Source organism: Ambystoma mexicanum, chromosome 1p (genome assembly GCF_040938575.1).
Source record: "Ambystoma mexicanum isolate Mex_15411 chromosome 1p, UKY_AmexF1_1, whole genome shotgun sequence".
Taxonomy (NCBI): domain Eukaryota; kingdom Metazoa; phylum Chordata; class Amphibia; order Caudata; family Ambystomatidae; genus Ambystoma; species Ambystoma mexicanum.
The window spans coordinates 1213767953-1213782643 of record NC_090921.1 but is presented as its reverse complement, the minus strand read 5'-3'; the positions used below and the strand labels follow the sequence as shown (position 1 = coordinate 1213782643).

General features: G+C 47.6%; 1 protein-coding gene across 1 annotated transcript in view; it reads left to right on the top strand.

Annotated features, from left to right (window-relative positions):
- PSMC4 (proteasome 26S subunit, ATPase 4) overlaps positions 1–14691 on the top strand; it is a 184191-nt gene that overhangs the window by 67340 nt on the left and 102160 nt on the right. The window contains exons 6-7 of the mRNA XM_069604943.1: positions 8664–8757; positions 12654–12821. Coding sequence (XP_069461044.1) covers positions 8664–8757; positions 12654–12821 — 262 coding nt within the window. The remainder of the gene's footprint in view (positions 1–8663; positions 8758–12653; positions 12822–14691) is intronic.

Genomic DNA, 14691 nt, shown 5'->3' with positions numbered 1-14691 from the left:
ACAATAAAAATACACTTCAAAATACACTCCTTCAGTTCAATAAAGTAAGTAGATAGCCTTTTGGGATGGCACACATATTTCCTACACCCTCAGTTGACTCCAATAGCTAGGACACTGGACATTTATAGATCACTTTTCACACTTATGGTATTACTGAAGTTGTGGCAAAAAGGAAAAGGTTAGGGAAGGAAACGATGGTTAACAAGTTTCTAAAACGGGTAAGCACTTTTGAACCCCCCAATGCAATGTAGATTAACCCTTTCCCAGCTTTATAAGTAAGGTATGTATGACTTTTTGAAGGAATAGTTAAACACAAAGTCAAAGGGTAAGAAGAGTTTTCAGGGAGCCAGGACAACCAATGTCATTTGAGTAAAGTCTAGGGGAACTGAGGCACTTCTTGAAGATAGCACAAAAGTCTTGCACAATGTTATAGAGTTTGTTGAAAAAGAAATCACTGTTGGGCCACAAGCTGGGAAGCTTGTGAATGGCAAGGCTGCAAGCAACTCTGCAAAAGACAGCCAATGCAAGTCTCAACTGAGAACCGGCAACACAAGCACGGTAAGTACCACTTAGTTCAGAGTACCTTAGGTCTGAAGAAATGGTTCCAGCTGGCTTCTGTTTCTGTTGTAGTTCCTGCAGATCCTGTTGTTTCTGGGCCTCAGTCGTGGGGACAAGAGGGAGGACATCTGGGGACTCCTGCACTAAGTCCCCAGATGCTCGAAGGTTGGCGGCAGCAATTCAGATCAGCAGCACTTTGCGGTTTCAGCTACTCGCAAATAGCACCACTGTGGTGCTTGGACACTTTGTTGACTTTCCTTGCTTCTGGAGTCCAGCCCTCTGTTGAGTTGGCTCTGGCTTGGTCTGCCCTGCTTCGAGGGAGTCCGGAGGATCTTCCTGGAGCTCGGGACCAGCTTAAAGGCTCTGTTCCTGCATCAGCAATGAAGTACAGCCAGCAGAGAGAGGGGTTCCAGTCGAGTTTGTCTTGGGGCTGATTGGTCCCACCAACCCAAGGGGAGAAGTTGGGGAGAAGTCGTCCTTGCAGGGCTTCTCTAGTCAATTAGAAATTCGGTAATGAAGCAGGGCTTCACCTGCAAAACCAATGGTCCAGGAGGTTACAGCAAGCTTCGTTCATCCAGTGGTCGACTCTGCCTTCCTTGCAAAAGACCTAGCCTTTTATGCAAGTCATTCCCATTCATTTGCAGCCTAGCTGTCACTCACACAGCAGAGTGGCTGTCCTTCAAGGACAGCCAGCCGGCCAGTCACCTTTGGGTGCATTCCTGTAACGAAGGAGACTAAGCACAGGGAGTTTCGGGAACCTCTCTCGCTTCCTGCCCTGCCACTCACGCTGGAGGCAGAGGCGGGCTTTACCATTGAATCCCGCTATAGACAAAACAAACAAAGGGATCCAACCTGGTTTGGCACGCAGAGTAAATCTCAAGAAGGACCCTTCCATCAAGAAATGGTGAAAAAAGACCGGGCCATTTTGACAAAATGGGCACCCATGGGTGCAATACTGCATCTGAGTATTCGGTGTGCAGTAAAAACGCACAATGGTAGGAAAAGTAAACCACTGCCAATGGCCATTAATTGTAGAAAGGCTAACATAAAAATGTTACATGAGAAGGTAGACGAATGGTATACTAAGTAACCCCTCCAGCACTCTATGTAAGATAATGTGTGCTGGGTCTACAAAGAGAACAATCTAAGTAAAGTCAATTTCGCTTCACTACTCTTGGAAACAGTAGTTTATCCAAGAGAAGGTATTTAAACCTTAGCAGAAATCCAATGGATTTCTCTGTGACACTGCACTGAGGGTGCTGTGTGTCACAATGTAAAATGATGTCTATGGGTTTTGGAGTCTGACAAACTACACAAACAACAGGGTTCAAGTCAAATAAACCTACATGAGAGAGTGGGAAAAAGGTCTTGCACTCTCCAGGATAAAAATTAAAAGTCCTAAAGTCCAGCAAAGGAGCTGGGGCTCTCTAAGGTAGAAGGGGAATTAACACATTTCTGAGAATTCTCCCTAGCAGATACTTTCTAGTCTCTAGGAAAGAAGATACACAAAGGCTTAACCAATGTTGGAGACCCTGTTAAAGGACTCGCTCAAGGGACACAAGCAGTGGCTTGAGTCGGAGGTAAGGGGGGTTGCCCTGGACACCTCTATGTGCACTCCAATGCTCTGGAGGTGCATTTTTGGAATACAGTAAGCAATAGCTTTTTTGCCCACAGTACCTTAAATATGAAGAAAACATTTGTGGTGGATGCTCCATGATGTTGCAGCTCTGAACCCGACCTGCGTATTCCTTGGTATGAGGAAAATCAGGACAATGGATGTAATATCTCAGCAGCAGTCTCGAGGGAGGACCTCTGGCACGGCTTTCATCAACTTCATTGGTCACTCTGCGGTTTTGGCACCTTTTCTGCAGCACCAACAAAGGATGCGATTTGCCCGGTCATTCTTCTTCGGTTCCTGCATGCACACATTGTGTGGGGGCCTGAACAAGATGTGTCTCTGGAGTGTCCTTCAGAGCTCAGCAAAGACATGGACGAATTTGGCTTTTCCACGACAATGCAACTGAAATGGGCAGCAGGTCTCCTGGTATTGGGTTCCATGGCTCTGTAAACTCAAAGGACCTCGAGAGATGGCTCATATCAAAGTCAGTCTTGGGACTGGTTGTTCCCACCAGTTGTAGGGAAGGAGTTGTCCTCTTCTGAGTTCGTTGCCACACAGAAAATGGGGCCAGGATAGCAGTGGTCACTTCAGTGTTGCAAAGGGTCTGCAGGTGTCTCTGGTCATCTTCTTTGGTTACTTAAGCTTCCAGTGGTGGACTTGCTGTTCACTCCAGGAGCCTCACGTTTTATACTTTTCCAGAACTCGCTCCTCTGAAATCTTCCTAGGCAGTTCACAGAAATTGGCGTTTGTCTGTCCAATCAGGAAAGCCAGATGATAAATGGGAGCTGGTCCCATTCAGGCACTCTGGCAGACAAAGGACGGGGGGGCGGGGTATAAAAATCCTCCCCCACTTCTTGCCTCCCCAAAAACTCTGTAGCCTAGGGGAGGGGGGAGACACCTAAGGGTTCCCGCGAAGGCAAAACACACAAAGGCCTCCCCCTCCCAGGATGGTAGAAGGGCTGACGAATAACCATGCTAGTTATGTTATTTGGCATTTATATAGCGCTCTATATATCATTGGTATGATCTCAAAGCGCTGGTAGGTTGAACGCCTTTAGCGACTGTAGTTCAGGTCAGTTGAAAGAGTACAGTGTCGAAGGGTGCTTGGGTGCACCAGTTAAGTATGCAGCTGATGTAATTTCTTGATGGTAGCTGCATTCTAGCATTAGGTGTGATGGTATTGGTATCTGTTCACTGTGTGCAGTCTGGCAGGTGGACACCAAGACTGGGTTCTGGCTGCGTTAGACCTGTGGGAAGTTTGTGTGCAGCTAGGCCGGTTTTTCGTGGGGTATAGCTGCGTTTTATTAGAATGATGAGGTCTTCATGGGATAGTATTTGTATGTGAACAGCTAGGCCGAAATGATCGAGGGGTGTAGCTGCACTCTAATTGTGTGATGGTCTAGATTAGATAGTAAGCATAGTGATATGATATGATTGTTCATCCACACAGTGACCCCACACCGTGGGAGCGAACAATGGAAAACGCAAGGACACTCCCACAGGCCATGAACAGCAAGGATGTGAAGACAAGCCACTGCACTTGGTCTAGTGAGACCCGGACAGTGCAAGTGCCAAGACACAGACAGGAGGGAACGGTACACAAACACTGGGGGGTGGGGCACAAGCGACATTGCAGGGGACCAGGGGGTTGGGGTATGCAGCAACAGCATGGATGGGCCAGAGGGGGCTGGGTGCACATCGATATCTTAGGGGACCATGGGGGAGCTGGGAGCCAAGGGGGCTGGGCACACAGTGACATCAGGGGGTTGGGGGTTGCAGTGATGAGACGGGGACCAGAGGGTCTGGGCACACAGTGAAACGTGGGGGCCTCAGGGGTTGTGGGTACTCAGCAACATCAAGGGAAAACGAGGGGTTGGGGCAAACCGTGACAGGAGACATGGGGAACAGGGGAGGCTGGGGGTACGCAGTGACATCTGGGGTTTGGGGGGGTGCAGTGACGAGACTGGGACCAGAGGGTCAGGCACACAGTGAAACGTGGGGGCCTCAGGGGTTGTGGGTACATGGCAACATCAAGGGGCTGGGGGCGAACAGCGACAGGAGACATGAGGACCAGTGGGGGCTGGGGGTACATAGTGACAACACGGGGGACCAGAGGGGGTGGGGCACATAAGTACATTGCAGGGACTAGAGGGGGCTGGGCATCCAGCGACAGGACGGGGGACCAGAGGGGTACAAAGCGACATCACGGGGAACCAGAGGGCAGGGGTACACAGCGACAACACGGGGACCAAGGCGCTCATAGCGACATCACGTTGACTAGCAGGGCATACAGCGACAGTACGGGGGACCATAGTGGTACACAGTGATAACACATGGAGCTAAAGGGCAGGGGGTACACAGCGACAACACGGGGGACCAGAGGGGGTGGGGACACACAGGACACTTGGTGACATCACAGCGACTAGAGGGTTGGGCATACAGCAACAGCATGGGGAATCAGAGGGCACGGGGTACACAGCGATAACACAGAGGACCAAAGGGGCTGGGGGCACACAGCGACATTATGGGGGATAAGAGGGTGCTTGGGTGCATGCAGTGATAACACGGGGGACCAGAGTGGCTGGGGCATATAGCGACATCACAGGAACTTGAGGGGGGTACCCAGTGACCACACGGGGAAGCAGAGGGGCTGGGGAAGAGGGGGGGGTACCTGGCGACATCGCGGTGTCAGGGATCGTAACTGAGGCTGGCAGGGAGTTGACGGAGACTTTGTGGGTCTAGTGGAGTTATGATCTAAGGAGAACATTGTTCTGCATTTCAGGTATGCGGTTGATAGCCAAAATAATGAGCGTATTCATTGATGACATTGTTGGGAGATGCATTGAGCATTAGCCATCGGGCTGCTACGGTTTCAGTCGCTGCAGAAGGTCGTGGATGGTATTACAGAAAGAGCCACTTTTTTAGAGCTTTGCGGATGTCCTATACTCTTGGGTGTGTTGACTATGTGGAGGAAGCGAGTTCCATAGAGTCAGGGACAGGGTGGAGAAGGCGGATCCTCCGATCCTGACTGAGTTAGAGGTTGGAATCACTAAAAGGAGGGCAGTGCCGGATCTTGGGGTGCAGGATGGGAGGTATTGTTTTATCCTTTCTTGCAGGTATAATGGGCCTGTTTTGTGAACTGCACGTTGAGTGATGCATAGGGTCTTGAAAGTGGCCCTTTGTCCGACTGGGAGCCAGTGGCGGGTTTGGTGAGCTGGAGAGATGTGGTCTCTCGAACCCAGGGCAAGGAGCAGTTTAGCAGCAGCGTTTTGCACTCTTTGGAGTTTAAGGTGGTATGCCTAGGTATTGGGAGTTGGCATAGTCTAGTCTCGACATCGCAATAGGCATGACTGCAGCGAGTCTGCTTGGGAAGGAGAGATGGGGAAAGATGCGTTTGAGATGGTAGTGACAACATTTTGACACATTGTTGATTTGATGGGAGAGTCCATAGTGTAGCCTAGGTTTTTTTACTGTCTGAGGGGGTGGGCCCAGGGATGGGGGCCATGGGAGTGGTTGAGGTAGAAGGGCAGTGTTGCCGCACACCATGATTTTGGTTTTAGTGGGGTTTAATAGGAGGTAGTTTGTCATCCATCGTCAATATCTCGAAGACAGGCTTTGTGGGTGGGATTCTTAGGATGATTTGGGTATCGTCAGCGTAGTTGTAGCACAAGATGTTATGCATGCGTATTATTCCAGGGAGGGTGGTCATATAGAGGTTGAACAGGAGAGCAGATAGGCATACTCCAGTGTTAACCGAGTGAGCAGCTGAGACGAATGGGGAGAGGAGGGCTATAGGTTTCCTGTTGCTGAGGAAGGAGGCAATCCATTTGAGAGAAGTGCCACGGAGTCCAAGGAAGTGGAGGCGGTCAAGGAGGATTGAGTGGTTAACAGTGTCAAAGGCTGCAGAGAGATCAAGGAGAATTAGTGCAGCGCATCCTTCAGAGTCTGCAGTGATCTTAAGATCATCCCAGATCGAGGTCAGAGTGGTTTCAGTTCCTTGTCGTGGTCTGAAGCCTGATTTTGCGGGGCAGAGGAAGTTGTTGGATTCTACAAAGGCGTTGAGCTAGGAGTAAGCTGTCCGGTCGATTTTTGCAAGGAATCTGGTGTTCGAGATGTGTCTGTAATTTTTGGAGTCAAGGGGGTCGAAGGATGGCTTTTTAAGAAGAGGCTTAACATGCACAATTTTGAAGGCATCATGCAAGATGCCAGAGGTGAGGGAGTCATTTAGTATGGCTCTTGCATGTTCTCCTGCGCAGATAGACTAGAATATTTCTTTAAGGATAGCAGCGGGGCAGGGGTCGAGAGGGGACCCAGACGGTTTGCTGGCAGATAGTAGGTCAAGAAACTAGTCTCTTGAGATTGGTCTGAAGGAGTCGAAGGTGGGGGAATTGGGGGTTTGGGCGATGGGGTGAGGAGTTGTTGTTGGAGTGGTCGGTTGTGGGAGGGGGGAGAGGAGGGACAGTTAAGGGAAGTCGTCCTGTCGAGCGGTGGTGTAGAAATGTATGGAGTTCTATGCTGCGGTTGCCACAGTTGAGAATTAGTTTGTTGTAAAAAGCTTTTTTGGCCTTCCGGTTTTCAGCTTTGTAGTTACAATGGTTCAAGGCGAACATGGATCTGCTGAGATCGGTTTTAGATGCTCACCGTTTGCATTCCAGAGTTCTTTTGTTTTTTGGCGTTCCTCAGGTGCGACTTGAACCATTTGGGGAATGGTCCATTGCGAGAGGAAGCAGGGTGCAAGGGGGGGAGAGGAATTAGTCATTGAGCCAAGAGTCGATGGTTAAGGCTCTGTCTGGGGGGGGTCGTTGAAGGGGATCTTAGAAGTAGGGCTTCAGCGAGGTCAGGAAAGATTTTCACTTTGTTCCAGCATTTGAGGACTTGGGGTGGGGGTGAGAGGAGGGGGGACAGGGGTTCTGTAGGGGGAGGGGCAGGGGTGATGAGGGAGAAGGGGATGACAAAGTGGTCGGTCCAGATGAGTGATTTGGGGCAGGATATATTAATCGGGTCATGGGTGCTGAAAATTGCATCAAGGGTGTGCCCACCTTGAGTGTGTTGGACCAGTCGTATGAAGGGAGAGGTTGAACGCATCAAGACTGTCGACCAGTGGATGGGTCATGGATTTGATCGGGATGTCCAACTAGATATTGAAGTCTCCAAGAAGTGTGAGGGAGGGGTGATTTAATAGAATGGTGGCTACGGAATCACAGAGGTTGTTGGTGAAGTCTCTGTCATAACCAGGGGGGTCTGTAGATGAGGAGGAAACTGTGGGAGAAAATCGGAGGTAATGATGAAAAAAAAGGGAGCCCCCAAGTTAGTATTGGTTGCTCCTATTGTGCACCACTGAGGCCATGGACATAGCCTGCAGTGGAAAAATTACACAATAGTCCACGTCCACTGCCACCAGCAATAACTAGATTGTCTATGTGACTAAAAAGGCACAGGAGCCGAGAGAAGGGGTATACTAGGTATCCTTTTGGCCCTCTACATAGGTGGTGTGTGCCAATCGCTTACTATAACGTTTTAGGAGAGATGCTAAGTATCTCTCTATCCTTACTAACAGTAGTTACTCTAGGATAAAGCAACAGAATCTTAAAGGAGGACCCCACGGCTCCCCAGCAACTCTGCCCACAAGGAGCTGGGTGCTGCAGTAGTAAAATACAGATGCCTTTTAAGTGTTTGAGGAAAATAGACTCCATAGGATAGGTACAATACAAAGAATAGAGTTCCATACGACAGAGCCCATAAGAATGAATGGGTGGAAAAAGGCTCCGCTTATTCAGGATTTTCAAAAAAAGGTTCAGAAGTCCAGCAAAAAAAAATGCTGGGGGGGTCTCATTAGGAGAGGGGTGAAGCATACAAATGATGAATCTACCTAACAGCCAGCACATAGGTTGAGAAACTTTGGACAGTGGATAAAGAAAGGGGAAAAGGACGAAAGCACAGGAGAAGGGGAGACTAGGGAGAAGAAAGCAGAAACTGGTCCGTGATCCTCCACCACCGGATGGGGAAAGACAGCGATGGGAATGGCAAAGGCAAAAAGGATAGAAAGATAGACAGGAAATATCCCATAAAGAGTTCACTAGCTGTTGGCAAGTTGGAAATGGTGCGGTTGTGCATGTAGCCAGTGCAGGGGGCGAGTGACTTTATGCCTGCCTAATAGCTTTCACCTTGAACATTTACCCCGTCCTTTAGTAGGCGAAATAGCTAGAAAAATACAGATGTGTAGGCTAAACAATGACACTGATCAATTCTTTCTGCCCAGAAATTGTGACAGCCTTGGACACTCTTCTGTGTGTGCTCTTAATTAGCAGGGGGAGGTAAGTTTAGTAGAGCATGCTTGTAGCTCTCCCGTTGTTGTGTGAAGTGATGAATGTTGCCACTTATGTAATTGTTGTGATTACATGGTAATTTATGATGCATTTCAGAGAATCCTATTCATGTTATACCACTAATACTGTGTTTCTCACCTCTTCTCTCCCATCTGTTTTAGATTGGTATTGATCCTCCCCGTGGGGTTCTTATGTATGGCCCACCTGGCTGTGGGAAAACTATGCTGGCCAAAGCTGTGGCTCATCATACAACAGGTTAGTGCTGTCTTTTCTTAGAAGGGGAACTGGTGTAGATATGAGTCTTACCCAAACGTTTGTGTGTAGGTTCCTTGAAAGGGTTAAGAATGAAAACTCCCTTATTGAAGGTGAACACAAAGCTTCCAATGTGTTTTTTTTTAAATTTATTTTTTGCCTCTAGGATGACTCAAAGCCAAGTTAAGGGTTTGTTAATAAACCGAAAACTAAGACTTTATGAATCTCTGAGGTTGCTGGATGGGTATTAAAAAAAATAATTAAAAAATAAATTAAAATAATTTAAACAAAATAACCCAGTACAAATGAGCGCACTCTATAGGGCTGTTAGGACATTGTCTATTTATGGCAAGTCTAGGTCCACTTTCTAAGGCCTCTAAACATTTCTACTTTTCTCCCCTTTTAATTTTGGATCACTGTTGGGTAAGATTTTCATAGAAATGGTAAATCTTCCCCGACCTGTGCCAACCCCAGAACTTTTTTGCTTTACTAGTGGGATATTTTTCCTTAATCAGGCTAGAAGAAATATAATTCAATACTGTTCAAGGTGTGCTCATGCTTGACTCTCCATTGGAGTTGCTAAAGGTTTATAATCAAAACACATTCAGTTGGATTAGTCATTTGTGATTCATTCAAAGATTCATACTAAAGGACTGACCTCCTCAGTGTCGTTTTTCTGTAATTATTTATTTGCGTGGAGGCTGAGCAAATTGCCTCCAATAGGCTAGTGCCGCAAGCTTGGTATACCAATGCATTTCGGAACAAGTCCGTCCTCGGGGGCTAAGGCACTGCTTATAATGGCTGTGTGACCAAAAACTGGATCTGGATGTGTAAGCAAGCGTCCACCAGCAAAGCCTTAATACCTCTTGTGTGTGGGGAAACTTTTTCCACACCCACAGAATATTTTATTTTTTTTTTTTTCTTTTTCTTTTAAATGGGTGTGAATTTTTAGACTCTCCATAGTGTCTTTTTAAGGGTATCCTATTTACCAACCGTTTGGCAATAAGTGCCTGTTGTTGCTGGGTTGCCCTAGGGGCTCCCCTTTTTAACTTTCTCTGGCTAACCTTGAGAGAACTACAGTTCCCAAGGGTAGAAAGGATATTTGGATGTCTTTTGCATTTTATTCTGTGAAATCAGCACACACCCACCTTCTGTGGAGTGCTGGGGAGATGCAATGTATCCCCTTTCACACTAAGACTGTAACACTTCTGTTACAGGGACAAGCTTACCTTCAATGGCTGGTGGCAGTGATAACTTTTTACTAATTCGGCGCACCTTTACCGTGGGCTGTGTTCACAGCTGCAGTAAAGGCACCTAAGGGTACTCCTTTTTAACAAAATGGCCTGTGTCGTCTTTTTACGCAATTGTAGTGTTTCCTGTCCTTTCTTGTTCCTTCCCATGACATCCAGGGTGGGAAATTTCCTTTGTGTGATTTTCATCTTCGGCGGGAGTCCCCTGGACTCCCCGCCCAGCCTCCAGTCTGTCTGTGAGGGCAGGAAGGGAGGGAGGAGTCCACAACTCTGCAGCCCATTGTCTTCCTCCTTTCTTCAATAGGGACACATCCCAGTGGGGGCTAGCCGTTCTGATTGGACAACCAGACCACCCCTTGTTGTAAAATACAGGGAGAGAATGCAGAAGTTGTGCTGTTGAAGGGCTGTAGGTAAGTACACAGGCCTCAGGGCACTCCTATAGTCAAGAATACACTTATACACAGACATAAAATATGATTTATTATAAACAATAGGGCATTATTGGAATAAGTAAACTTATTCACATGTATATACAGTAAGACTTCTGTTAATCAAAACTCACTGCAATACTACACTTTTGGATGATATACAGGTAACTAGTTGGAGTAGCAGTTTAGCAAATCATTTCTTATAACTAACATTTAAGGTAAGCAAACCAATTGCTGGAAAGTACTTTTAGGCAACCTTTACTTTAGAAAGTCCAGCCCTATCTGGGAATTAGTCTCACTTGTGAAACTGGGTGAACAGGGCACCTCGGAGGAAGAACAAAGAAAGACGGGCACTGTCAGTTGTCAAAATAGCAGGTTTCTTCTGTCTTGTAGGTGGGTAAAATGTTTAGTTAAAAGGTGGTTCAGGGAGGTCATGCAGACCCCCTGGAGGATTGTAGTCCAATGCACCAGTGTCCTTAGGCCTGGGAGAACACAGTTGGTTTGTCCACCCCAATGTGTCCAAGAAAGCTCAGGAGGTTTCCAATTTAGCACAACAAGCACCCAGGTGAGTAACTAGGCGTGGGACAGTACCTTTTCATGAAGAAAGACAATGTCACCCGTGGTTCCCCAGGTGAGGCGACAGCAGATTGTCGGCTTCTTGTGATGGGATGCTCAGCAGACTGTCTTAACGATACCGGCTCGTTGGGACTTGACACAGGCTTTGGTTCAGCGACTGTTGTCACACGGCAGGCTTCTCTGTTTCTCAGTCCCCCATTTGGAAGGGGAGCTGTCTCGGAGCAGGAAAGTCGCTGTAGGTCCAGCAGGATGCCCACTAAGTTCCAGCCGAAAACCCCACTTCAGGAGACTATGCTAAGCAAATAAAGCCAGGTCCCAGGGTATTGGGGAATTGCAGCCCTGGATGGTTGCAGCTCTTTGAGGGACGTCTCAAATTGCAGGTTGTCTCGAGACTGGTTAGTCCCACCTTTCCATGGGAGGAAGTCATCCGGTCTGGATCTTCCCTGTCAATCAGATGAGGAGGTTGGAGCAGCAGCAGTCACTGCAGGTGGCTGCAGACGTCCTTTGTCTGCGTTTTCCTCTGATTCTTCATTCCATGGGTCGACACTCCCATTCTGCTCCAGGACCCTCGTCTTTATGCAGGAACCCAGCCAATCAGTAGTCCTGCCACATTCAAAGTCAGTACTGGATTCAAGCAGACATACTGGAGGACAACGACCTGCAGAGTTCTGTTGTACTCCCAGCTTCCTGTCCTCCCAGACATGCTGGTGCCCTCGGACTGGCTTCCCAATTGGGAGCCCAGTTAAAACAAAAGTGAGCAGGACCTCCCCTGGATGGCAAAAGAAGGCTCAAGAAAGGGCAAGTCATCAAGAGTTAGCAATAAAAGAAGACGGGCTCCATTTTAGTACATCAGTGATCCATATGTCCCTTACCGCAGCTGCGACAGCAGCCTGCGTGCAAGTTTCACTAAAAATCGTTAGATCATATCCACTGCCACCAGCCATGCAGATGAACATGTCACTGTAACTAGAAAGTTACAGGAAAGAAAAAAAAGATACATTGTGCCCCCCAGCACATCACTTAAGGTGGCATGTGCTTATGTCACAAATCCGTAAGGTGTAGGGTAAAAAGTATCTCCCTATCCTTGGAAACAGTTATCACAAGAAAAATAAAACTGGTAGCTCAAAGACCTCTCGCCAACAAGGCCCAGGGTGCTGTGTGCTGCAATAATACATTGCAGATGCCTTAACGGGTGTAGGAAAGGATTACTCCAAAAAGATAGAACCAAAAGTGTTGAAAAAGGTTCCCAGAGGTAGAGTAAAAGACTTTTTTCCCACTCGCTCAGGAGAACCGATAAAAAAAAAATTCCAGAGTCCAGCAAAAAGTGCTGGAATATTGCACACAAATGAAACCCTTTATGGCTCAATTACGACACTTCTGTTTTATTCATGGCGCTTTCTTCCTATCTACTTTCTTCCTCGCTCGCACTGCTGTAATCAACCCAGGATTTTTAAAATGACTTGTATTTTCACTTTTGCATGGCATGGAGCATAGTTGTTTTGGGCAGAGCGTGCCTTAAAACAACATTGATGCGCCCTGCATATAGGTTTTAGCTGGCTCCTAACCCTGATACACCTACCGCTTATATATAATTAATAAGGAATTATGGTTTATTGCAAATGTAATACTTTTTTTCTCTTTCTAGCTGCCTTCATCCGAGTGGTGGGCTCAGAGTTTGTGCAGAAGTACCTTGGTGAGGGTCCTCGCATGGTGCGTGATGTTTTCCGGCTGGCAAAGGAGAACGCACCTGCCATCATCTTCATTGATGAAATTGATGCCATTGCAACAAAGCGCTTTGATGCACAGACTGGAGGTATGAGTTGTGGCTTCTGTCATATTATTGTGATGGCTAGTTATTGCTATAGTTTGAGGCAGAAACATGTCACTTTTTTCAGTGGAGTGTTGCATGGGATTTTTGTAAAACTGCCCTATTTGGTTGGATCAGACTGTGAAATGGATCTTTTCAGGAATGGCACTGTAAGCTAGCTATACTGTGCTTTGAGATCCTCTTTAGTTGGTCACAGCCCAAAGAGTCATCTATTGTAGCTTTTGGTCGTTCACAGTGGAGGATTTCTTGCCTGCTTGGGTACTTTACACAGATCTTCCTCATTGGCACAAGCTAGCAAAAAGATGTTCCTGACGCATCCCGCAAGAGTTGAATTTAATAGGGAATTTGTTTTAATGTCTTTGCCCCTATGTCCTAATATAAAGAGCCTCAACCGTGGGAGGGAAAGGGAGTGTCTGGCTCAAAGGTCTATGATACCATTACTTCCTCTGCTCCATACCTCCACCCCTACAACCAAGTTATGCATTTTTGTAATTAACCGTTGGACCTGGCCTCAGGTTACCTATTGCCAAGAGGACAAGGCTGGTGTAGTCTCCCACAGGGTTACTACATACAATCTTGCCTAACACCCGCCCTGGGTGTCGGGGGAAGGAACAAGAAAGAACAAGGAACACTAAAAGGGCGAAAAGAAAAAGACGGGGGCCATTTTGGTAAAATTAGCATCCATGGGTGCCTTTACCGGGGCTGTGCAAACACCAGCAGTGAAGGTGCACCAAATTAATAAAAAGGTTCACTGCCACTAGCCATTAAAGGTAAGTTTCTCCTTGTAACATAAATGTTACATTTAAAATGAGAAAGGAGATACTCCGTATCTCCTGAGCACTCCACATAAGGTACTGGTTGTTAGGACAGTTTTTCAGACAATCAACTAAGGGTTCAGTAAAGCCATTCAACTGGGTCAGTACAAGACTACGCTCTTTGTATAAGGCTGTACCACCGGAGTTCATGGTAGCTATTAGGCAAAGTTTGAATGCAATACCCTTTGGGAAAACCACTACAAACAATTATGACTACAGATATAGGCAACCCAACCTTTGGTATAAGCTTGTACTACACAGTTTTGGTAGCGTGTTGATCAGCCAGGCTTATCTCAAGGGGGAAATTTGAGCTGTAGTGGAGTTACACAAAGATACAGTTACAAACTCTTACACTCAAGGTTTCTTCATTAACAATTAATAATTCAGTCAGTTATGCATCCTTCTTCAGAAGGGAGCAATAGAATAGTAACACACAAATATACTTCAATACTGTACACTTTGAGTTTCTGAATCAGTGAGAGAGTGGAGGATACGCCGGGCACGGCGAGGGCAGGGCGGAGTGCGCTTCCCCGCATACGATGCAGACGGCTGCAGCATGTCCGAACTTGCCTTTGTGTCCCGCGGCTGCGGCGAGGCAAGACTCTCTTTCCGCGGGAGACGAGGCGGGACTCGCACATGGCCAACAGGGAAATATCTCCCTGCTCGGGCAGAGTCTGGTCACACGCAGGGAGACACACACTGAAGAGCAGTGCCCCCTGTGTGGCCTGGCGAACCCGCACCAGGAGGAGAATAAACCCTCACCCCTGCACTTACCAGATAGACCTGTGGCCATGGCCTCCATGGCTGCCGCGGCTCCACGAGGGCGGTCCAATGGTGGGGGGCGGGGCCAGAGTCAACCCTCTCTTACAGGAAACAGTGACGTGGGGCGACGGGAGGGGGCAAAGCACCAAGATGTATACAGGATTGGAGGGAGTGGTTCGGGCCTGCTATCCAGTGCAGCTGGAGAGGAGGTGAGGACGGCAAACCCACTTACAGAGGTGGGACCCTCTAATCATCAGCCTATCAGGATGGGGAAGCCA